This window comes from Gopherus flavomarginatus, chromosome 7 (assembly GCF_025201925.1).
Source record: "Gopherus flavomarginatus isolate rGopFla2 chromosome 7, rGopFla2.mat.asm, whole genome shotgun sequence".
Taxonomy (NCBI): domain Eukaryota; kingdom Metazoa; phylum Chordata; order Testudines; family Testudinidae; genus Gopherus; species Gopherus flavomarginatus.
This window is the reverse complement of record NC_066623.1, coordinates 21267098-21290642: the sequence shown is the minus strand read 5'-3', so window position 1 is coordinate 21290642 and position 23545 is coordinate 21267098. Positions and strand designations below refer to the sequence as shown.

General features: G+C 42.5%; 1 protein-coding gene across 6 annotated transcripts in view; it reads left to right on the top strand.

Moving 5' to 3' along the window:
* The window catches only part of UBTD2 (ubiquitin domain containing 2), a 113565-nt gene extending 90455 nt beyond the window's left edge, over positions 1-23110 (top strand). For all 6 annotated transcript variants that reach the window (XM_050962822.1, XM_050962823.1, XM_050962825.1 and 3 more), the window contains one exon: positions 15918-23110. In XM_050962822.1, coding sequence (XP_050818779.1) covers positions 15918-16315 — 398 coding nt within the window. In that variant the 3' untranslated portion in view covers positions 16316-23110. The remainder of the gene's footprint in view (positions 1-15917) is intronic.
* The last annotated feature ends 435 nt before the right edge of the window (positions 23111-23545 follow it).

The window sequence follows — 23545 nt, the reverse complement described above, 5'->3', positions numbered from 1 at the left end:
TAAATTGAATCGATGTACAGCCACTACAGTAGTTGAATCAGTTTTACCCGTCCACGCTGCTCTCCTTGGGTTGGTCCACACTACGCAGTTAAATTGATTTTAACAGCGTTAAATTGATTTAACGCTGTACCCGTCCACACTACCATGCACTTTAAATCGATTTAAAGGGCTCTTTAAATCAATTTCTGTACTCCTAGAAAACGAGAGGAGTAACGCTAAAATCGATATTACTATATCGATTTAGGGTTAGTGTGGACGCAAATCGACGTTATTGGCCTCATCATTTTACAGTAGCTACCCACAGTGCACCGCTCCAGAAATCGACGCTAGCCTTGGACCACGGACGCACACCACCGAATTAATGTGCCTAGTGTGGACGCGCACAATCGACTTTATAATATCTGTTTTATAAAATCGGTTTAAGCTAATTCAAATTTATCCTGTAGTGTAGATGTACCCCTTGTGTCGGCAATGCACGTCCTCACCAGGAGCGATTACACTGATTTAACTGCCAGTGTGGGGCATTGTGGGATGGCTTCTGAAAGGCAGCAACAGTCTACGTAAGCAATGCAGTGTCGACACTGCATTGACCTAACTACATCGACCTAAGTGATACATCTCTCATGGAGGTGGAGTTAAATCGGGGTAGTGGGCGACTTGTATCAGTGAGAGCTGCATTTCAGTGTAGATGCTTACAGAATTAGGTTGACATAAGCTCTGAAGTCTCTCTGTCTCAGTTTCTCATCTGTAAAAAGCTGCTCTGAGCCTCTCCCATACACACCACCCGCCTCCTTGCCTCTCCATGTCCCTGATAAGTGTGGAGGAGCTATAGGGAGGTGGGAAGGTGGTAGGGCTGTGAGGAGTATGTTACCACCTGGAGGCAGGAGAGTGGAGATTGAGTCCCTGCCCCAACACTGGGCTAAGGTATGGGGAAAGATGTACTACACATCACCCTGCAGCAGGCTCCACAAAGAGCTGTGAAGTTGCCCATTCAGCTCAGTGATCCATTCTCAGCTGAATGGCAACACTCCATGGAGCTGAATATAGCTTAAAACAATAGCTTTGAGAGGTGTGCACTGCTCCATTCAATTCAGCCTTTATTCTCATTTCCTTCCCTACCCCATGTCAGTGCTTGGGAGCCTGCCAAACACCAAGCATACCTGTTCTCAGCCCCCCACTCAAAGGGACAACAGGGCCCAGACCCTGCCCCACCCATAAGGAAAGGGGGACAGTAAGGAAAAGGGTCAGATCCCTCCCAGGGGCAGGGATCCCCAGATGCCAGTTTCCTCCCTGAGGACAGGGAGAGGGGCTCAGACTCCTCGAATTCCAGCGCATGTAGCAGGGAAGAATATGGGGCTGACTGCCAAACTGTCCTGAGCCCTCAACCCATATCTCCTTCTTGCACTCTCCCTATCCCCACAGCCCCAGCACTACTCCAGCATCCCCTCCACATGCTCCCTCAACTGCTCCAACCTGCCCATATTCCCTGGCTTTGCACCCAAAAAGTTATAAGAATCTAAAAATGTTGTGAGCATCTCCTGTTCAGAGTTCCATTGTTCAGAAGCATTATCCTGTCTTTCATCTTTCCTCTAGTTAATCAGTGCTAATGGATTAATTCTTGCACTCTGGTATAATAATCGCCCAAGTGGAAGAGTAGCAACATGTCCAGCAATCATTCTCTCATATCTGCGCAGAGCATGTGTAATTTATTATCTTTCAGAAAATAGCTAAAGCCCCTTCTAAATTAGCTGTAAAATGAGCAGGACAGACTCCCCAAAAGTAAGTAAACAAAACAAAACACGTGATAGGCACATAATAGCAACATGACAACAGATAGCCATTGATAGACCTATCCTCTATGAATTTATTTAGTTCTTTTTTGAACCCTATCATAGTCTTGGCCTTTACAACATCCTCTAGCAAAGAGTTCCACAGGTTGACTGTGCGTTGTGTGAAGAAATACTTCCTTTTGTTTGTTTTAAACCTGCTGCCTATTAATTTCATTTGATGACCCCTAGTCCTTGTGTTATGAGAATTAGTAAATAACACTTCCTCGTTTGCTTTCTCCATGCCAGTCATGATTTTATAGCCCTCTATCATATCCCCCTTTAAGTGTGTCTTTTCCGAGCTGAGAAGTCCCAATTTTATTTCTCTCTCCTCATATGGAAGCTATTTCATATCTCCATATGTGTCTATTTCGTTTCCCTGTTCTGTACATTTTCCAACTTCCAATATATCTTTTTTTGAGATGGACTGATCAGATCTGCATGCAGTATTCAAGATATGGGCATACCATTGTTTTGTATAGAGGCAATATATTTTCTGTCCTATTATCTATCCCTTTCCTAATGATTCCCAACACTGTATTAGCTTTTTTGACTGCTGCTGTATATTGAGTGGATGTTTTCAGAGAACTATCCACAATGACTCCACAATCTCTTTCCTGAGTGGTAACAGCTAATTTAGATCCCATCATTTTATATTGCTTCCCTGAAAGATCAGTGGGGGCCATGCACTAGCTGACATAAATGTCAAGTGACTGGAATCAATTGGGGGCACTCAGAGCCATAGTTTGAGCCCCTTGTGAGTGCAAAAAATTAGTTACAAGACTGGAATTTGTTTTTTTTTTTTAAAAGGTGTTTTTTTCAGGGGGCAGTATCTCAAGAATGCTTTGCTCAAATTTGGACCTCTAACACTACCCAGTGCCTCCATGAGGCACATCAAATATCAAGACAATCCTAGTAACGGTGAAGATTTTAGAGCACTTAGAAAGGTCATCCTTTAAATAGAAAAGACTTCTTATCCTTAACTGTAGCAAAGCAGCTGCTCCACAAAACATAATTCAGTATATTGTATTTTACCCAGCGGAGCATCTTCAGGCTGAATCATGTGCTTTCATTCTTCAGTGCTGAAGAAATGGGGTTCTAGTGACCTCAACACCTTAATGTTCAATGCACACTGTCCGGGTGCAGATGGATCTTGCACTTTCATGAAACTCTTAATCTCTCCTCTTTCTGTAACACCTTCCTCTGCTACCTGTACATCCTCAGGTCTCCATGCTGAGCTTATTTTTTTAGGCAGCCAGCTGGTTAAAGCCATTCTGAACTGCTCAGCAGGTGTTGCTACTGAGTGGAAATGAGCTCCTCTTAATTTACTGATGAATAGGGCCCTACCAAATTCATGGTCCGTTTTGGTCAATGTCATGGTCGTATGATTTTTAAAGTCATGATTTCGATATTTGAATCTGAAATTTTGTGGTGTTGTAATTGATGGGATCCTGACCCAAAAAGGGGTTGTGGCAGGGTCACAAGTTCTTCTTCGAGTGCTTGCTCATATCGATTCCAATTTAGGTGTGCGCGCACCACGTGCACGCTCGTCGGAAGGTTTTTACCCTAGCAACACTCGGTGGGTCGGCTGGGCGCCCCCTGGAGTGGCGCCACTATGGCGCTGGGTATATACCTCTGCCGACCCAACGGCCCTTCAGTTCCTTCTTACCGCCCGTGTCAGTCGTTGGAACAGTGGAGCGGAGCTTAGCTGATCTCCACCTCCCTAGCTACTCACAGTTCTTTTATTAATTCGTGTGTATATAGTTAAAAATTCTATAGTTTATAGTTAGTTTTATTAATTCTTTGTTATAGTTAGTGTATATAGTTGACAGGTTCAGGGATTAGCCCCTTCCCCGCACCCGGTACCGGGCCCCAAACCGTGCTCGACCTGCCACAGGCCGATGCCGACGGGAGATCCCCATGACTCTTGCCTTAAGTGCCTCGGGGAATCCCACCTCTTGGATAAGTGCGGGATCTGTAAGGCCTTTAAGCCCAGGACAAAGAAGGAGCGGGACTTTCGTCTGAAACAGCTCCTGATGGAGGCAGCTCTTACTCCTCCACCCTCGGCAGAAGCGTCTCTTCGGCACCGGATCGAGCTGGTACCGCTAAGGCCCCTCAGCACCGACCGTCGCCAGCACCATCGTCTGCTCGGCACTGTTCCCTCTCTCCGTGGGTTAAGAAGCATAAGACTCCTGTGGCTTCTGTGCCACCTGCACCACAGTTGGAGCACCCGCCTATGTCGACTGCCTGGCACCGACACCTGCCGCGGCACCAACAGCTTCGGCACTGTCGATTCTGGTCCCGCAAGGGCTGTCGAGTCCGGTGCCTGAAAGCTCCCCGGTGTGCGCCGTGGTTGAGCTCACAATTCCCTCCACGACGGAGACCTTTCTATGGCAAGGGAGCTGATCGCCCTGATGGAGTCCACGCTGCCTCAACCCCCAGCACTGCCGGTGAGGGTCATTCAATCAATAGGCAAGCCTGCCCTGCTGAGGCCACCCTCTGTCGGCGCCATCGAGAGGCACCGATCACGATCACGGTCCCACCGGCACTCTCGGTCCCATCGCTGATCACGGTCCCAACGCCGCTCGCAGTCCCGGCACTGCTCTCCATCTTAGTACCGGTCGCACTCGCGGCACCGCTCAGCGTCCCGTTTGCCGACCCGATGCTCTCAGCACCGATCCAGCTCCCGGTACCATTCCCGGCACCGCACCTTTCACAGCCACTCTCGACATCGAACCTCCAGATCCCGGTTGACCTCCCGGGATCGCTCCGGTCGCAGGTCCCGGTCTTGCTCCCAGTATGGCAACCGGTACCGCTCTCCAGTGCCACACAGGGAGAGGTCATTTAGAGATCAAGACCCTTCCCAGGGGTTTTCAGTGCCTCCCTGAAATCTCATCACACATCTGTGTCTTTTCACACGGACAGTGCTTCCTATGCACAGGACCGTGACTCAGATGTGTCTTTCAGGAGACCCAGACCCAGGAACAGGGACCCCATCAGTGGTCATTCTGGACACCTTTGGCATACCATCAAGCCCAAGGTGCACCTCCAGTGCCATTCTGCTTCGCACCATTGGAACATCGGGTGCCAGAGGCAACAGTCAGCCACCCCCTTCCCACGGGTACAGAGGAAGCTCTCATTCAGCCGGCAGTGTCTCAAGTTCCACCCGAGACTGACATTGCTCAAGAACAGGAGCCCACGCAGGACCCTCTTGTCCCTGGACTTTCCTCTTCCTCCTCTCCAGATGAAGCGGTGGCAGGGACATCCTCCTCCAATTGACCTGCGGGCACATCAGGACCTCCTGAGGCAGGTGGCCCTGAATATAAATCTTCAGGTCGAGGAGGTCCTGGAGATAGAGGACCCGGTGGTGGATATACTGTCAGCTGATACCCCCACAAGAGTGGCCTTGCTGTTTATCCGTACGATACAAGCAAACGCCGATAGCATCTGGCAGTATCCAGCATCTATTACGCCCACAGTCAGGGGAGTTGAGCGGAAGTACATGTTACCCTCTAAGGGGTATGAGCACCTGTACCTGCACCCTCCTCCCTGCTCCCTTGTCGTGCAATCAGTCAATGAAAGGGAACGCCATGGCCAGCAAGCTCCTGCTCCAAAATCAAAGGAGGCTAGACGCATGGACTTATTGGTCCGCAAGGTATACTCTACTGGGGGCCTCCAACTCAGGGTGGCAAACCAGCAAGCCGTGCTAAGCCAGTACAATTATAACACCTGGACGGCGGTTGAGAAATTCAAGGAGTTCATTCCCCAAGACTCCCGCCCAGAGTTTGCTGCCCTTTTGGAGGAAGGGAAGAAGGTGGCGAGAACTTCTCTCCAGGCCTCCCTGGACGCAACTGACTCCGCAGCCAGGACCCTAGCTTCAGGTGTCGCCATGAGGCGGATATCATGGCTTCAGGTCTCAGGCCTTCCACCTGAGCTACAAACCACCATATAGGACCTGCCCTCTGACGGTCAAGGCCTGTTCTCTGAAAAGACTGACCCCAAGCTGCAGAGCCTTAAGGACAACAGGGTGGTCATGTGCTCCCTCGGAATGCACACCTCGGTGATTCAGCGCAGGTCCTTCCGTCCCCAGCATCACCGTCCTTATCCCCCGCCTAGACCGAGACAGGACTTCGGCAGACGGCGCGGCCGAGGCAATCCATAGATGGCGGTCTTGACCCCAAGGGAGCCAGAATCAGGGTCCCTCCAAACCACCTACGGGGCCAAAGCCAAACTTTTGAAGGTGCGCCTGAGAACGGTGTACCAGTTTCTTTCCAGGATCCTTTACCTCCCTTTTCCAACCGCCTCTCCTTTTTCCTCCCTGCATGGTCCCAGCTAACTTCAGATCGTTGGGTCCTACGTGTTGTCAGGGCCATAGAAGGCTGGGGTGGATGGAACGGCACCCCTGCACACACCAGGGAAGGCGTCAGCCACCAGTCGAGGGAGCCTAGGATGCTCGGGGGAATGGTGACTATCATGTCTATGGCATCTCTGCCCAGGTGGTATACCGAGTTGAGCCAAGATTGACGATGGACGCCTCATCTCTCGGCTGGGGTGCTCACCTCGAACATCTTCGCATTCAAGGCCTTTGGTCATCTCAGGAACTGGCCTTGCACATCAATGTCCGAGAGCTGAGAGCAGTCCGCCTTGCGTGCCAGGCGTTTCAGCAGCACTTACAAGGCCGCTGTGTCTCAGTGTTCACAGACAATACAACGGCCATGTATTACATAAACAAGCAGGGACGGGCACGGTCCTCCCCCCTTTGTCAGGAAGCCTTCCAGCTTTGGGACTTCTGTATAGCCCACTCAATAGACCTGGTAGCGTCTTTTCTCCCAGGGGTTCGGAACATTCTGGCAGATCGACTCAGCAGATCCTTCCTGTCTCATGAGTGGTCGATTTGTTCGGACATTATTCATTCCTTTTTCTGGAAGTGGGACTTCCTCATATAGACCTCTTCGCTTCCCGCGAGAACAGGAAATGCCAGATGTTCTGCTTCTTCCAAGGCCTCTCCCTGGGCTCGATCTCGGACGCTTTCCTGATGCCGTGGACGAGCCAACTGCTTTACACCTTTCCACCGGTCCCGCTGGTTCACAGGGTCCTGATAAAACTCCGCTGGGACAGAGCTCGCTTGATCATGATCACTCCAGCGTGGCCCAGGCAGCACTGGTACACCATGCTGCTCGACCTGTCGATAGCCAACCCAATTACCCTGCCTCTTCGTCCAGACCTCATAACGCAGGACCATGGCAGACTTCGCCACTCAGACCTGCCGTCCCTTCACCTCACAGCATGGCTGCTGTGTGGTTAAACCAGTCCGAGTTACGTTGCCCTGCCTCAGTACAAGAAGTACTCCTGGGTAGCAGGAAACCTTCCACTCGGTCAACGTATCTGGCCAAGTGGAAGCGTTTCTCCTGCTGGTGCGAAACACAGAATGTCACTCCCACTGAGGTCTCGATCCCCACCATCTTGGACTACCTCTGGTATCTCAAACATCAGGGCCTAGCGATATCATCATTGAGGGTGCACTTGGCCGCCATCTCTACCTTCCATCCAGGAGAGAGTGGCCGCTCCGTGTTCTCGCACCCGATGGTTTCTGGGTTCCTCAAGGGCTTGGAGCACCTATACCCCCAAGTACGACGCCCCTGCCCAACTTGGGACCTCATCCTGGTTCTAACCAGACTCATGTCTGCCCCATTCGAGCCGTTAGCAACCTGCTCGCTACTATACCTGTCCTGGAAGACAGCTTTCCTCGTAGCCATTACATCAGCCAGATGAGTCTCCGAGCTTCGGGCTCTCACGGTGGACCCACCGTATACTGTGTTTCACAAGGACAAGGTGCAGTTGTGACCACACCCAGCGTTCCTTCCTAAAGTGGTTTCGGCCTTTCATGTAAACCAGGATATCTTCTTTCCAGTCTTCTTTCCGAAGCCACATTCATCACGACGGCAGCAACAGTTGCACTCCCTAGACGTCCGTAGAGCGCTCGCATTTTATATCAAGTGCACAAAACCCTTTCGTAAAATGCCCCAACTCTTCGTCGCGGTGGCAGACCGAATGAAGGGCCTACCTGTCTCCTCCCAGAGGATCTCATCTTGGATGACGGCATGCATCTGTACTTGTTATGACTTGGCTCATGTTCCCTCGAGCCACCTCTCTGCTCGTTCTACCAGAGCTCAGGCTTCATCTGCCGCCTTCCTGGCTCATGTACCCATCCAGGAGATATGTCGCGCAGCTACCTGGTCTTCGGTCCACACCTTTGCCTCTCATTACGCTCTGGTTCAACAGTCCAGAGATGATGCAGCCTTTGGCTCAGCAGTTTTGCATTCTGCAACATCTCACTCCAACCCCATCGCCTGGGTTAGGTTTGGGAATCACCTAATTGGAATCGATATGAGCAAGCACTCGAAGAAGAAAAGACAGTTACTCACCTTTGTAACTGTTGTTCTTCGAGATGTGTTGCTCATATCCATTCCAAACCCGCCCTCCTTCCCCTCTGTCGGAGTAGCCGGCAAGAAGGAACTGAAGGGCCATTGGTTCGGCAGGGGTATATATCCAGCGCCATAGCGGCGCCACTCCAGTGGGCGCCCAGCCGACCCACCAAGTGTTGCTAGGGTAAAAATCTTCTGACGAGCGTGCCGCAGTGCGCACACACCTAATTGAAATGGATATGAGCAACACATCTCGAAGAACAACAGTTACAAAGGCGAGTAACTGTCTTTTATTGTAGAGTGATTGCAGTAGTGCTACCCTTACTTCTGCACTGCTGCTCGTGGTGGCACTGCCTTCAGAGCTGGACAGCTGCAGAGTAGGGGCTGCTGACCAGGAACCCATCTGTGAAGGCAGAGCCCTGCCAGCAGCAGCACAGAAGTAAGGGTGGCAATACCATGCCATACCATGCCACCCTTACTTCTGCACTGCTGCTGGCAGAGCTGTGCCCTCCACCAGCAGCCACCACTCTGTGGCCACCCAGTTCTGAAGGCAGCAGCGCAGAAGTAAGGGTGGCATGGTATGGTATTGCCACCCTTATGCACTGCTGCTGGCAAGGCGCTGCCCTCAGAGCTGGGCACCCAGCCTACAGCTGCTGCTCTCCAGCTGTCCAGCTCCAAAGGCAGCACAGAAGTAAGGGTGGCAATACCGTGACCCCCCCTTTTGGGTCAGGACTCCCAATTTGAGAAATGCTGGTCTCCCCCATGAAATCTGTATAGTATAAAGTAAAAGCACACAAAAGACCAGATTTCATGGGGGGAGACCAGATTTCACGGCCCATGACATGTTTTTCATGGCCGTGAATTTGATAGGGCCCTACCAATCAGCTTCTGCAGCCCCCAGAACTCCTCCTGGCTCAGAAAGTGTTTCCTTTTGTGGACTTGAGCCAGACATGTAATGTTCTTTTAATGGTAGAGCTCTTTTCCCATAAATTTGGAATGAGAATTATTAAATGCTTAACTCTTATTGTCTACAAGCTCTTGCTTCAAAGTGCTTGAGTAAGTGTTTTATGCTAAAAAGAGGATAAAGATAGAAGCTCGGTTGGAATCCTTTGGTTATTTAAGCATTAGTGAGACTGTTGGATTCTAGGGAAAGCACTTAACACTTCATGAGGAGTTGATGAGGCAATGTAATGTACAGTAGCTTTACAGATGTTAAAATTTGTGTTGCAGGTGTAGGCTTAATGTGGCTGGCAAATGAACATGAAAAGAGCATGAGGAATTCACACTTGTTTACTTTAAAGTACTTCACCCGCACCATTGATATTTATAGTTAATTGTTTTAGTGCTTAGTGTGACACACAGGCTTCCGCAAATAATATAATGCCCCACCTTCCAGAAAACTGAAGAACTACAGTTGTTTAACTTTTTAATACTGCTCCAATCACTAAGTTATATGGGTTTGACTGCAAAGTAGCACCCTTTTTGTTTTACTCTCCCAGTTTGTATTAACGGTAGGTTGCATAAATACAAAATATCACAGAAGAAAGTTCAATTTTCATGTTAATAGTGATTGCCCTCTAGGAATCCCTGACCACTATGAACTAGAATAAGATAGATTCAGTTCATATAGGCTCTCAAACCACCATTGGATGGCGATGTCTTTCAGGAATTAGTGACCCAGGCTAGATTCAGAGCAGCAAGCTATAGATAAGTCTTACAGTTGCCAGTGTTTTGAGCAATCCAAGTGTCCTTGAATTGAATAATATACATGCTTTTCGAATGGAGATTTTTTTTAGTAATAAGAACAAATGAGCCAGCTGTTTCTAGGATGATTGAAATGTTATAAATACACAGACATTTAAACTCTTTAGATGAACTACTTGTCCTTGGCATGCTAGGAAAAAATTTCTCCCCAGACAGCAAACCTGCTGTTGTGGTGGTGGGGGTTTCGTTTGTTTGTTTGTTTAAGTCTGATCAGTTGTAAATTTTGGGTTCTTAAGGGTTTATCTTGAAACTGCTGGGGGTCTATGTGAAAGTGAAGCACCATCGAGAACAGCAAATAAGATTTTGCTGCATCTTCCTGAAGTTAGTGCACTATATAGCTTGGAAAAAGGGCTGTTAAAATGCGTTCTAAGATTCTTTTATAGCGTTGAATAAGTGTGGGCATACAAACTTGTTCTTGATTTCATCAACTCTTCCAGAAATTTTACGTTTACTATAGTTTGGATCTATTAAATTTAATAATGTTTAACATGCAAAAGGACAGATGCATCCAAATTTTGATTTAAGCAAACCTGTTTAAGCACAGAAACCAGTCATTTTTTCCCTAGGGTTTTCAGTTACTATTCTAGGAAAAAGTTCTTCACACTAATAACTAGTTAAGACACAGTTTTATAGCCTATATAGTACTTCATCTTTAAAAAAAAATTTCTAATCCAGTGTGCTTGATATTAATTTTGTTTTTATTAGTTTTTATTGTTTTTCTGTTTAAAACCCAAAAACTGTTGCAAGTCTGTGTAACAACTATTAAGAAGCTTTCTGTGCCACCTTCTGACTTATGCCAAAATGTCCCTGTTCTGAGTCCAAGAATATATTACTTCCTTTAAGTAAACAGGACATTCCCCCTCCCCCGCTTACTCTGTTTGTAAGCCTGTGTTACATATTTATTACTATAAAACACTCAGCTATGTTCTCTGGCCACAATCAACTGACGTGAGTCAGCGGTTCCGAAGGTTAATACCTGATATTGCCACATGGGAAGGTCAGTATCAAATTACTCCAGTAATTTTTATTACAGTGGGCCCTCTGTTATTAAGAGGTTCTCGATCTTTGATTCATGGGATGTTTGTGTCCCACATTGCACTACTTTGTGCTCCACAAAGTTCTGTAAGCTCTCACATGGTGCCATCTCCCCTTGTATCCACCTACTAAATTGTATTAGAAGATAAAATACACAGCTTTCTTAATACTGTTCCTTGAAAGCAATTGCTGTAGTTGCCACAATGATGTTATGTGCCAGTGGCATAGAAGGGATGTGATTTGCAATTGGTTTCTACTTCCTTGAGACAGTGACACAAAATTATAGTAGGCCATCTTACATGTCTCTTTCTCTAATGAAGCTTCATCCACCCTTTCCTCCCATTGTTGCCATATCCTTCTGTATTCCCAGCCTCTTGCATATAGTTATGTTCAGGGTACTTACCATGCAGTCAAGAGGGCTGAGAGAGCTTCTGTTACACCTGAAATACTAGTTCACTGGCAGGTGCTACAGATTATCATAAAATAGTCCATTACATCCTTTTTTCCCCTCTCCTAAAATATGGTGTCACGTTAATCTTTTCCACAGTGATTAATATAAATGACCAAAAGGAGAATTAAAATTTGTAAGAGAGTTCTAGCTAGCTATTGTGATATTTTTACACCATTGTTTCCTTGCTAACTGTACTGAAATACCTTAGTTATTTTTCTCTTCCTCTTCCTTCCATGTAGAATTCTCTCCTTCTCTTTGTGCCACAGTCACCTTCCCTTGGTTCATTTTCCTCCTTAAAAACCGCGCCCTTCTCCAGAGCCTCTTGGTTGTGTTTCAATCCAATAACAAACACATCCTCCAAATTTAGAAGTTTGGCAATCATTGGATCCTTTGTTCTTTACATCTGTTCTAATGTCTGGTCTGGTTTTGGCTGTCAGTATTAGACTGGAAGCCTTTTGAGCCATGGGCCATCACTGTCTGAGAGTTCCAGCTTCAGACACACTGTTGGCACTCAAGAAATAACATTAATAATGGAAAAAGCAGAGGATGGAGCTGTCTGTCTAACTTTGAAATTTCCATCTGTGTTGCTTTGTGTCACAAGTTTAAGGGAGCCAGTGTCCTTAGTGTATCCAAATGGGAGTCCCCTTAATTAGTTTGTGAGGCCCGTTTTTGCCCAATTGATGGAGGAACCTATAAAGTAAATTGTCCTTTTCTTTTTCTATTGAGATCTTAACATTCTATTAATGCCACTTCTTGTGGCATGACTTTGTGGCCTAAATCAGTGGTTTTTGACCTGTTGTCCGCAGACCCCTGGCGGTCCGCAGACTATGCCTAAGGGATCCATGAAAGGTTATTACCATAAACAGTGCTTTTCAGCCTGTGGTTTGAGGATCCCTAGGTGTCCACAGACTATTTCTAAGATTTCCAAAGGGATCCACACCTCCATTTGAAATTTTTTAAGGGTCTGCAAATGAAAAAAGGTTGAAAACCACTGGCCTGAACATAAGCCCAAAAGTGGCTTTTAGTGTTAGTAACAGAAAGTTTTCAATTATAACAGCCAAAATAAAAGTTTTGAGCAGTCAAAATGTATTTACTTCTCTGTTTAGTTACTATGTATAATAAAAAATACACACACTGTCAGGAATCTGAAGAGCATCAATCTGTTATTAATAAGACAGTCCTTGTAATGATAACTGATGTATCATTCACAGACATTTTGCAAATAATTTGAATTTCACTGCATTTTCTTAAAAAAAAAAAAATTAGAGTTCACCCAGTTCTAGTTGTGAATATAGTCAGATATGTTTTCGCTTTTGAATTCAAGCAGATATGACATTTTTTCATTATTGACTTGTGTATGTAATTTTTTTAATACAACACAGCTGGACAGATTGTCTGTGGGGATTTGAACCCAGGACTTCTAGATCAAACTGTATGAACATCTACCACTTTAGCTAGAGAACTAGTTTCCTTAGTCCAAAGCATATAATAGTTTCATAAACCTCTATGTGGATTAGATGCTTGAATGGGACCAGAACCACACTGATAATATGGGTTCTAGTTGCATAGTTCCATTTTTATTTGAGCAGACTGAAAGCTCCCTGGGACCGGGACCCATTTTTCTTCTGTTCTACATAATGCCAAGTATTTTTGGCACTCAACAAATGAAGAATAATGTTAAATGTGTAACACTGTAAGTATATTGGGTGACATAAGCTTTCCAACACTGACAACCAACTTGGTCAGAGGATACTTCACTTTTGTCTGTTCTTCTTTCACGTGTGTTTTGTTTCTAGTTAAATGCTCAGGCTAGGTCTACACTACAGCCTGTGTCAGCATAACTTAGGTTACTCAGGGGTGTGAATAAACCCGCCCCCTAAGCGACAAGAGTTACACTGATATAAGCGTTTGTGTGCACAGCACTGTCTCGGCAGGAGAGCTTCTCCCGCTGATATAGCTTCTGCTATTTGCTGAGGTAGTGTTTTTATGCCAACAGGAGAGCCCTCTCCAATTGGCATAGAACATCTTCACCAGATGTGCTGCAGCGGTACAGCTGGCACATTTAAGGATTTTCAAGAATCTTAAAAATATTTCACAGTGATGGAGAAAGTTTGAAAGTTTTGAAGACAGGGTTCCAAATACATTTTTTATACTTATAATTTATCTTAAACCTTTGCTAGTACTGTCATTAGACTGCATTTTTCAGTGGCAAGACAGCAACTTTAGTTTACCCCTTTCAAAGTCCTCAAAGAATTGTATGCATATTCCAGGAAGACTGCACTGAATTAGCTGGGTTTTAATATTGCTTACCTGATTATGATTAAGCAAACTGCTGTTTATAGCATATACTTTGGCATTGGTGTTGGTTCAAATGGACTAGGAATATAGGTCATGAAGAAATCCCTTGGCAAGCCTATCCTAGTTCTATGTTACCATTGTATTTCATATTAACCCCTTTATGGCCCTGCCCTGCCACAGCCTAAGAAGTAGCTTTCTTTTATGGCAAATATGTGTTTTTAAAAATTGATAGTGGTATATAGTTTAGCTTCCTTGAGACTATAAAAATGCTAGACCTATTTGGTTGCATGTAGCAAAGCACTCAAAAATAAATTTACTGTTCACAGGAAAAATTAATCTTGCTGTGTTGGATATTTGCTATACTGATTAGGTATTCAAAAATGTGTACTGTTCAACAAAATAAAGGCAAAAAAAATCTTTGGGCTGTGAGAACTGAAGGAGTTAGTTATTTCTCCTGTCATACTTTATATAAAGTACCTGGATTAAATGTTAATTAGTCCTGCTTGGTTTACTGTGGAATGCACAAGAGAGCACAAGACTGAGATTGTCAAATATCAGAAGGGTAGCCGTGTTAGTCTGGATAAGATTGAGAGTGGTAGTACAGCCATTTCTCTTCTTTCATATAGTGGAGCTGCCCTTTTGACCATTTTAGGGGAAAAAAGACCTACTAGAAGAGAGCAGGCAGTTTGGGGGCACAACTATCACTGGATAATATTTGAGTTCAGGACAATTTCACTTGACTGATTACTAGAAGTGTTCCATTTTTCATAGACGTTTGTCTACTCCAGGCATCATTCTTTCATGTTTTGTTCGCTTTTTAAAAAATTACTCTGCTGCAGGAAAACCATATTCCTCTGGATTTGTTATGAAACCCACAGTATAATGATTGTTGCTGGTCACACAAATAGAGATGAAAGTCCTGATATGTGACAGCTTTTGGGACATTCATATTTTAATCAGTCCATGCTCATTGTATGTTTAACTTACGTTGGTGAGGAATGAGCTAAAAATCTCTTTTTAAAAAACAGAATATTTATTTAAAAAGAATGTGTAAGTTTCTGTTTCAAAGAAAGTACACTAGTTCTCAGCATCAGATGTGACCATTAGAATGAAATGAAAGACCTATGCAGTATGTCCCCAAGATATAATTTCATGTTGCAGTAATTTTTGCTGATCAACCGAACAGCGACATTTAAGGCAATTCACTGTCAGCATGAAAAAAGCCTCCAACTAGAAAAGGCCTTAATTTCTAATGGGGAACAGTTGGGATGGTGTGTGCAGAATTGCAGAGTCAATGAGTTTTTAAAATATTCTGTAGCTCAGGGACTTGGCTCATCTTCAAACATTTGTAACTACAAAAAGATGGATAATCTTGCAAGTGTATGTGCCCCATCTAGGGGCAAGAATGAGAAAATTTATTACAAGCAGGTAAATGCAAGACAACGTTGTAGCATTTCCTTGGTATGCAAATGTATGCTTTTTAACTCCATTGACTGAGAGCAGATTTCTGCTCTGATTTAGGAAATCAAAGGCTGACTTCCTCTGCGTCTCATTTTCCTGACAAACTGCATGAACGTGATATGTGACATAGGTAGTCAGGCTTGAATTCTCGCTTTAACTTACTTTAACTGAAAACTTTATTGCTAAAAATGTAGCTCTGCCACATTTTTCTAGTGTAATTCTTGAAAGTCTTATGGTGAGAAGCGTGTCTCTCTGTGTACACGCTGTGATACTTATTAATAGCTTTGTAAATGTAAGTTATAATTCCTGAGTTGTCTGTTGAACCTCACTTACAACATCAGTAGTGAGAGAACTCCTTATCAAAGACTGCAAACCAGTTTCCTTGTTGCTTTAATGCTGAATGCTGAAATGTATTTTTGTTCTCATTGGGGTGGGCACCATCAGGGGGCTTGAGAGAAAAGGGGATTCTAACTTGTGAAATTTCAGGCCTATAATAGTGTAACATCTATCCAAAAATTTCTATAATTTTAATCACGTACATATAATTCAATCTACCATTTTTCTAATAACAAGAACAAATGTTTTTGTGGTTACCACCAGTTTGATTTAAGTGTAAAATGCATTTATTTATACTGTTCTTTCCTCTGTCTCCCAAAGGTGCTCTTACAGAGTGCTATGATGAACTGGGCAACAGATACCAGCTTCCAGTCTACTGCCTGGCCCCACCTATCAATATGATAGAGGAGAAGGGAGACCTGGAGACTCTAGATATTCCCGATCCACCACCCAATTCTGGGCATGAATGCCAGCTTCGCTTGCGCCTCTCAACAGGCAAAGACCTCAAACTTATGGTCCGCAGCATGGACACGGTATATCACATGAAGAGGCGACTGCATACAGTGGAAGGAGTGGAGCCCAGCAGTCAGCGCTGGTTCTTCTCAGGCAGGCCGCTCGCAGACAAAATGAAACTGGAGGAGCTGAAAATCCCGAAGGATTATGTGGTGCAAGTCATTGTGAGCCAGCCCTTAGCAAATCCAACCCCGGTGGAAAACTGATTCTGCTTGTTTATTGATTCTCCATTCCTCCTCTTCTGTCACATGGGATTTATTTTCTCTGCTCTTATTTTTCCTGCTAATGGATTGGTTCCAAGAAATGACTAGCAAAAATTCCATCTGTGATGGAGATCTACAGAAACAAAACACAAATGTAAACTGTCCCTTGGGGTTTGCCTGATCTGATATTTTTTTTTAACACCACAGAAAGAAGCACATGGCAAATGCAATGAAGGGTATGAGTAAGGGGGAAGTCTGTCATTTAAATAATAAAAAATTGTAATAATGCTTGGAACTGTAGGTGGAGCATTGATCCATGGAGAAAGCACTTTTTTTAAAAAAAGAAAAAAAATTAAACCAAATTGTAGTACTTCATGAAATCGGCACCACTTACAGTTCATCCCAGAAGTGTAGCTGCTCTGGTAGGTCCACTTTGCTCACTATTTATGATGATTGTTTCTGTTTTGGTTTAACTCATGTGCTGTGTCAGATTACTCCTGTGGCGTAGTGAATCTCATCCAGAGAGAGGTGGACTGAAGAACAGATGTTTGTGTTGTGTTCTATCAATGCTGTGTTCCACCCCAAATGTGGCTCTTCTTCATGTTCAGACCAACCAGTTTTAGCACATTCCAGGATGGTGATAAATGGGCTTGTGCCATTTTGAGGCATCAGTGTTTGGTAAATACTGCCTTCTGGAGCATTAGGCAATAATTTAGGAAATGTATACACATTTTAATAAATCATTCATGTACTGTACTGTAAAGTTACTTGCTGCAATGTTGACTTTTGCTGCAGTTTTCTGGCTCATTGGCACCTGAGTAATGTGCCTACTAAATTACTGTACCCTTCTCGATCCTGTAAAACAGACAATTAACAAAAGGCTAGCTAATTACAAGAGGGACACTGATATGAGATTTAAAAAAAAACAACAAAAAACCGCACAACCTTTATCAACTGACATTGGTATACTAGCCTAGAATACTTCCAGATACAATCACAAAGTTACACCCAAATATGATTGAATGCAATTCTGACTTCTCAGAGGACACACTCTGTGGAAAATCGTAGAAAGGAGAATATAAAGCACACTACATTTGGTTGTTCATATCACTACCAGTAGAAACAAAGGCCATTCCCTAAGTCTCAGTGTTGGAGGATATGGTCACTTTCTAGTCTGCATTTGTGGAAATACGTTCACTGTAATGCATCAGGAGCCTAGAATATGGTCCCTAGGTTTAATATCTGGCACTTTCCCTTCAGAATGTAAAAGGAGCATTTTTTTCTGGGAACAGATACCTCTGTTGCAGAGTGCTTTGGACAACATTTATGATCATTTTTCACCTAACAAAATTAATTAATAGGATGAACATAATGTTGAAAAAAATGTAATTATTGAATAGTTGTTCCCATGTTAAAAGAAACTGATCTAGTTCCTTTGTTTGGATGCTCTGCATCTCTTTGAGTTTGGGATACAGGGTATATCCTTCTCTGAAACTATGTCCCTCATTCCTTTTATAAACACAATTATTTTTAGTTTTTCAGTCCTCGTGCACTCAAATGACTTAATTCCTACCAAACCTCTATTTTGCCTATTCAGACATGGTTCACTATATTGCTCTGTCTGTCTTCCATACCTAAATCTAAAATTGCCCAGAATGGCTTTTATTCCACTGATAATAGTCACTCTTTTAGGATTGACACTTCTACATTTGAAGTGAAGAGAGCTACTTTAATTCTGTACAACTTAATGGGGGGTTGTTTACTTCGCAAATAACAGTGTAAAATTGGAACTAGCACAGTTCACTTGAAATTGCCAACTCCTGAGGCTTTCCATATCGCTCTAACCTTTTTATCTGTTCACTGGCTAGGTGGCGCTTTGAATTTAGTACGCTAATCTTTCACTTTTAGAAACTGAAGTTCATATTTGATACCACATCATACATGAGCATGAGCTTTACTTTTATCATAGTTCCCATGTTGTATGTCACAAAACCACAAATCACTGTTAGATCTACTCAAGGTAGGTTGAAGCCTGGCAACACAGAAGTGCAATGACAGAGTTGTATGGAGGTAGCCATGTAATTTAGTCCCTCGTTTTTGTGAGCACCAAATTGACTGCTACATTTTTTTGTGAAAAAAGCAAACGTTAGACTTAAGCCCTGACTTGCACAAAACCTTTGGATTTTTTCACAAAGGGTGTAAAATTCACAAAAGTCAGAATTTTTAAGACAAAATCCAGCTAATCTGTAGTGATTCTTTCACCACATGTCTTTTGCATCTCGAAGGGGGAAATAATACTGGATTTCTGTACAACCACCTTAAAAATCTCATGGATTTTTCACTGTTCAAATGTGCCTGGTAAAACTAGATTGTTTTATAAAATAAATGTTATACTTTATCTAAGCAGCAAATAATCATTTCATATCTGGAGCAGTAGGTCTTGTGAAACATGGTAGAAATTTTTGTTTTAATCTGTTTTTATAATGGAGTTTCCCTAGAATCAGTTCTGGAAGGGGGGAAAGTTACAGCTGTAAAGTAACAAAGCTGTAACTAAGATGTTGGGAGTTACAAAATCATCATTATTCTTTTGTAGAATGCATTTTCAGAGAGTTTGAGGTAATTTACTGAACATAATTTTCGATATTACAGGTTTCTGACAAACAATGTAAATGCATTTCCACACCTCTTTTGAAAAAGCATCAACTGTAGTATGTTGTGCTGCAACATGTAACATTTTTTTACTTAAAGTATTTTGAGGGGGATAGTGAGGAGAATGATGTCTAAGCAATTTTTAATTGGCCTTCATGTGTGTAAGGGAGTGAGCATTGCCGGATTTGATCACTCATGGGGCTGTTGCATAGAAAACATACTCTCCTTCCTATCTCCCTTCCCATAAGCACAAATCTCAAAACCAAGCAGTCTGATTGCAAATCACTATTATTTTTTTAAGTGAAAATGAATATTGGTCTCTTATCCCCCTCATGAGAAACTGACAAACCTAACCACACAACTGTTTGAATGTAGAAGATACAACTGGAAACAAAGAGATTTCATAAGATCCATGTTAAGGAAAAGGTTAATGTTTCTAACAGGAGATCATTTCTGAAAATATGCATATATGTGTGTTCATGCTGATGAATGTATTGTATGTGGTTATATATATTCAGTGAAACTATACTTCCTGGTATCTGTAAGATGGCCAGGTTTGGTATTCCTACAAGACCCCTGGCTATAAAAACAGAAATGAACAGGACAAGAATCTACCCCCACATGAATGTATGCAGTTCCACTGGACTCAGTGAGAACTGTGTGCTTGCATCCCAGAGCAGAATTGGTGCCCGATGTGTAGCATTAGGAAATAGATAGGCATGGGACACCTTTGTGGGACAAGAAGAAGGAAAAGCAGAACTTTGTGGGTAGACTTTGGATCCCCAAAGTGTGACTAGTGAAGTTCTAAATTGCAGCTTCTGGCCATGCTGTCCTCATCTGGCAGTCATAGTAAAAAAAAAAAAAAAAAAAAAAAAAAAAAAAAGATAATCCAGCCAGCTGCAGGGCTGAATTACTCCAAGCAGTTTCCATTCATCATTTAAGAAAGGCAAGTATGAGCACATGGTGTTGTGTGCATTTTTATTGGAATATGTGTAGTTGGATTCAGTATGGCCTTTGTGCTCCTGACAAGTTTCCTATGTGGCCTTTATTTGTTGTCTTATAGATTGGGCACCCCAATCAATGTGTAGTATCACGCGGCTCAGTGTCCTCAGACAGGAGTATACTAATTGGGAGATTTTTATAATGTGTACACAAGAGTTGACATAATCAGGTGAGAAGTAATAGGATAAAGTTTTCATTAGATCCCTTGGCCTTGTGTGTGTCACTCCTGATTAACTGTGGCCAGGAAGTGATTCCAGTAAATTACGTTTTTACATTCTTATGTCAGTGACAGGTCTGTTTAACACAGAGCTTAAACTTTTGTGCTTGTTATTGCCAAGGTATTGCTTGTATCTGACCCAGAAGTAATGGACAGGCTAAACTCTATACTCCCAGAATAGCTTTAAAGGCAGAGGATCGCCAGCATTATGTATAGTCTGATGTAGAAAATTACCAAGAATGGGACATATTGGATGTGTATGGCTATGTTACAGAGTATTGTGTTTTACAAAAAGAACAAGTGATTGCACTTTTCCATAGTATGTAACTTTGAATTTTCTTTCCACTATCTTGGCCCTTTGTGCATTACATTTTGTGAATATCATCTATAAAAAACTCTATTTGAGACAGTAATATTGAGAAAACACTTGACTTCCTGCTTAAAACCAGCAGCCTCTACTTGTCTGTATCTAGGAAATATTTGGAAAACTAAGTGATGTGAAAGTGCAGTGTAAATAGGGGATTTTTTTATAGTGATTGGGTGGCTAAGGGCACCATGTAAAAATGAAACAACCTCCCTTTGCCTTTCCTACTAAATCAACCGATTCAGCTTATTGAGAGAGAAAAAGCAATCAGGATTAATATTTGTGATGAAGCAACACATTCAGTTTACATCATGACATTCAATAAAGCGAATGACCTACTAATGATAAAATATCGTTATAATATCAGACATGCTTCTGCATACACATGCGTTGCTAGTAAATATATTTTTGTTTGATGCAATGGTGGGCTGCTTTTTAGAATTGGAATTTGGAATTTTGAAAGCATTTCAGCTGCATAAATTTGGCAAATTAAATGAGTGCTATAAATTTGTTCATCACTATTCTATTCATAAACGCAAATGCTAAAGTTAAATTTCTGATTCTTGATTTATATTTTGCAGAATCTTTCATACATCATTGTAAATATGTTGTTAAAGACCCTGCATCTTACACAAAGATGATGTTTGGATTTTTAAAAATCTTTTATAAAGAACACGTCAGCTCTTTTCATAATCTGTCGACTTCACTTTATAGATGCGTGTCAAGTGTTTTGAAATGGAAATAATTTCCATTAACTAAAAAAGTTTCCTTTGTTTTCCACCTGTCACTGGTTGTAGGCTTGCTCATGAATGTTGAACATCAGACATTCTTTTGGAATAGATTGTGTTTTAAAAGAGAGGTCTAAAGAACTTGCTTTGGGAAACTGGGTAAATTCCATATATATGGCAAACTTTTTTTTTTAAAAGGAAGAAATGTATTTTGGGCCAAATCAGTGCCCCTTAAAATGTATTTAATATCCCAGCTAGTCCAATGACAAAACAAACTATCTCTTCAACAACCAAGCTTCTCTCTTGTACCAAAATAGATAATATCATACTGTTGCATTTGCAACTACAAAATTGTCAGACAATACAAATCTGCCTGTTTAAAACTGCTTCATTTTCATAAAGCATTTTTAATTGCTTCATTCTGCAGATGGCTCTTCTCCTTTCACATTTCATCAGTTTCAACAAATGCTCCCTAGTGGTGTGGATGCCACCTACTGTTCGTAGGACATGGTGGACCATCCATGATAAATCTAGGGCTGTGGTTCTCCTTCCTAGGGAGAAACATAATAGTGCATATGCCACTGAGCCTACAAAAGTCAAATAGTTTGAAGATGTGGGTTTTTTAAAATCAGCTGAGCTTCTTACTATGGACTTTGAAACTCTTATTAAATATAGCCACTGGACTATCCATGAAGAAGTGTGTTCCTATCCTTTTGAGGAGGGCCATTTGTTGGGTATCTATCCAATGGAATGCTGTATTTGTACATTTAAGTATGAAGACCAATGAATCAGAACCATGTAGCAAATTGAGAACTTAAAATCCTGACTCTTGCCTTAAATTTTGTTCACCTGGAACTCCAAAAAATCCAGTTTTATTACTTTTTAATCCTGTTTTTTCCCCCCCTGGCAATTTGAATCTAGCCAAAGACTGGAGACAGTTTAAGGAAATTTGAAGCAAATAAAATCTGTTGATGTGACTTTACTAAAGTAATCAAATGGTCTTATCAAGGACCCTATTTGTGCCTCTCTTCTCCAAGTCCAGGAAATATCTAGAAACTGGAGATATCTTGGAGCAATGAGTGCAATATTGTGCACTAGTCAGTTGGAGATGTGTAAGACACTTCATTTTCACATGTTATGTGCAAGGGACTTAGGTTCATATCCTCTTTGCCTCATGGTAGTGATTTCCAAAGATGGCTGGTACCATCAAATTTGTACTTCTTGAAATATCTTCTCTTTTATGGTAAATCTCTTTTGTACGCAGTTTGTGTGCCATGTATCAAAGAAATATTCATATTACGTAGGATAAGGTGCTAGATAATTTGGTACTGTTGCAGACAAATATGATTTCAACAGCTATTGAGAGAAGGATGAGGGGATTATAGTGATGTGACTTTTTCCCCTCTCTCCCCCACCCCTGTAACTTTTCTAAAATTAAATCTTTTAGCACTGAACACACCGGTTGTGTGAAACATGCTTTTTCCTCCCTGGGTAATTCAGTCCAATGATTAATTCTTTAGCCTATCTGGAGATGCTGTGAACATTGAGTTACATTAAGATGCATTGTATATTTTTATGTTGTACCTCTGTTATTTGGTTGACATATCACAGTAGTGTGCGCACATATTTTTAATCAATTGCAAAGCACAAGTAGGTTGTCTTTAAACTTAAATTATGTGAATTTTTTTACATAGCTAGGCGTCTATAACATTGAGAGCAAAACCTGAATTTCTATGAGTCAGAAACTCTGTACAAAACTTCTTGTATTAAAAAAGCAAAGAAAAACCAACGATTTCTTTTTTCTGGATTTAAAAATAAAATTAATACTGGAAACACCATGCCTTAAGAAACAAACTGAGTGTTTTTCTCTTTTTAAGTTATTGGAATGTGATTTAACTCCCAGTTGTATTTCTGCAATCTTTGTATTATACTTTTGCCCATGGATGGCTAAGATACTCAGGTCATAAAAACAAATGTATCATTCAGCAGCATCTCACACAATTTGTCTGTCAGGAATAGTGTAAAATAGGGTATTCAATCAGTGAAAGAATCCAGGTCCCTGAGGAGTGGGGTAGGGAACCAAAGGTCAAGTTTCTCCAACACTTGAAAGTGTAATGTGTGATATTACACACAGTCTGGTATTGTGGGCTTTATGGATGGAGGGAACCGTTAAGTAATTTATTTGTGAAGTTGCCCTTTCATATTAAGTGAAATGTTAAGTGGATCGCTTAGGGCATGTCTACATGGTGCCTTAGTCTACACCAGAAGGGAGT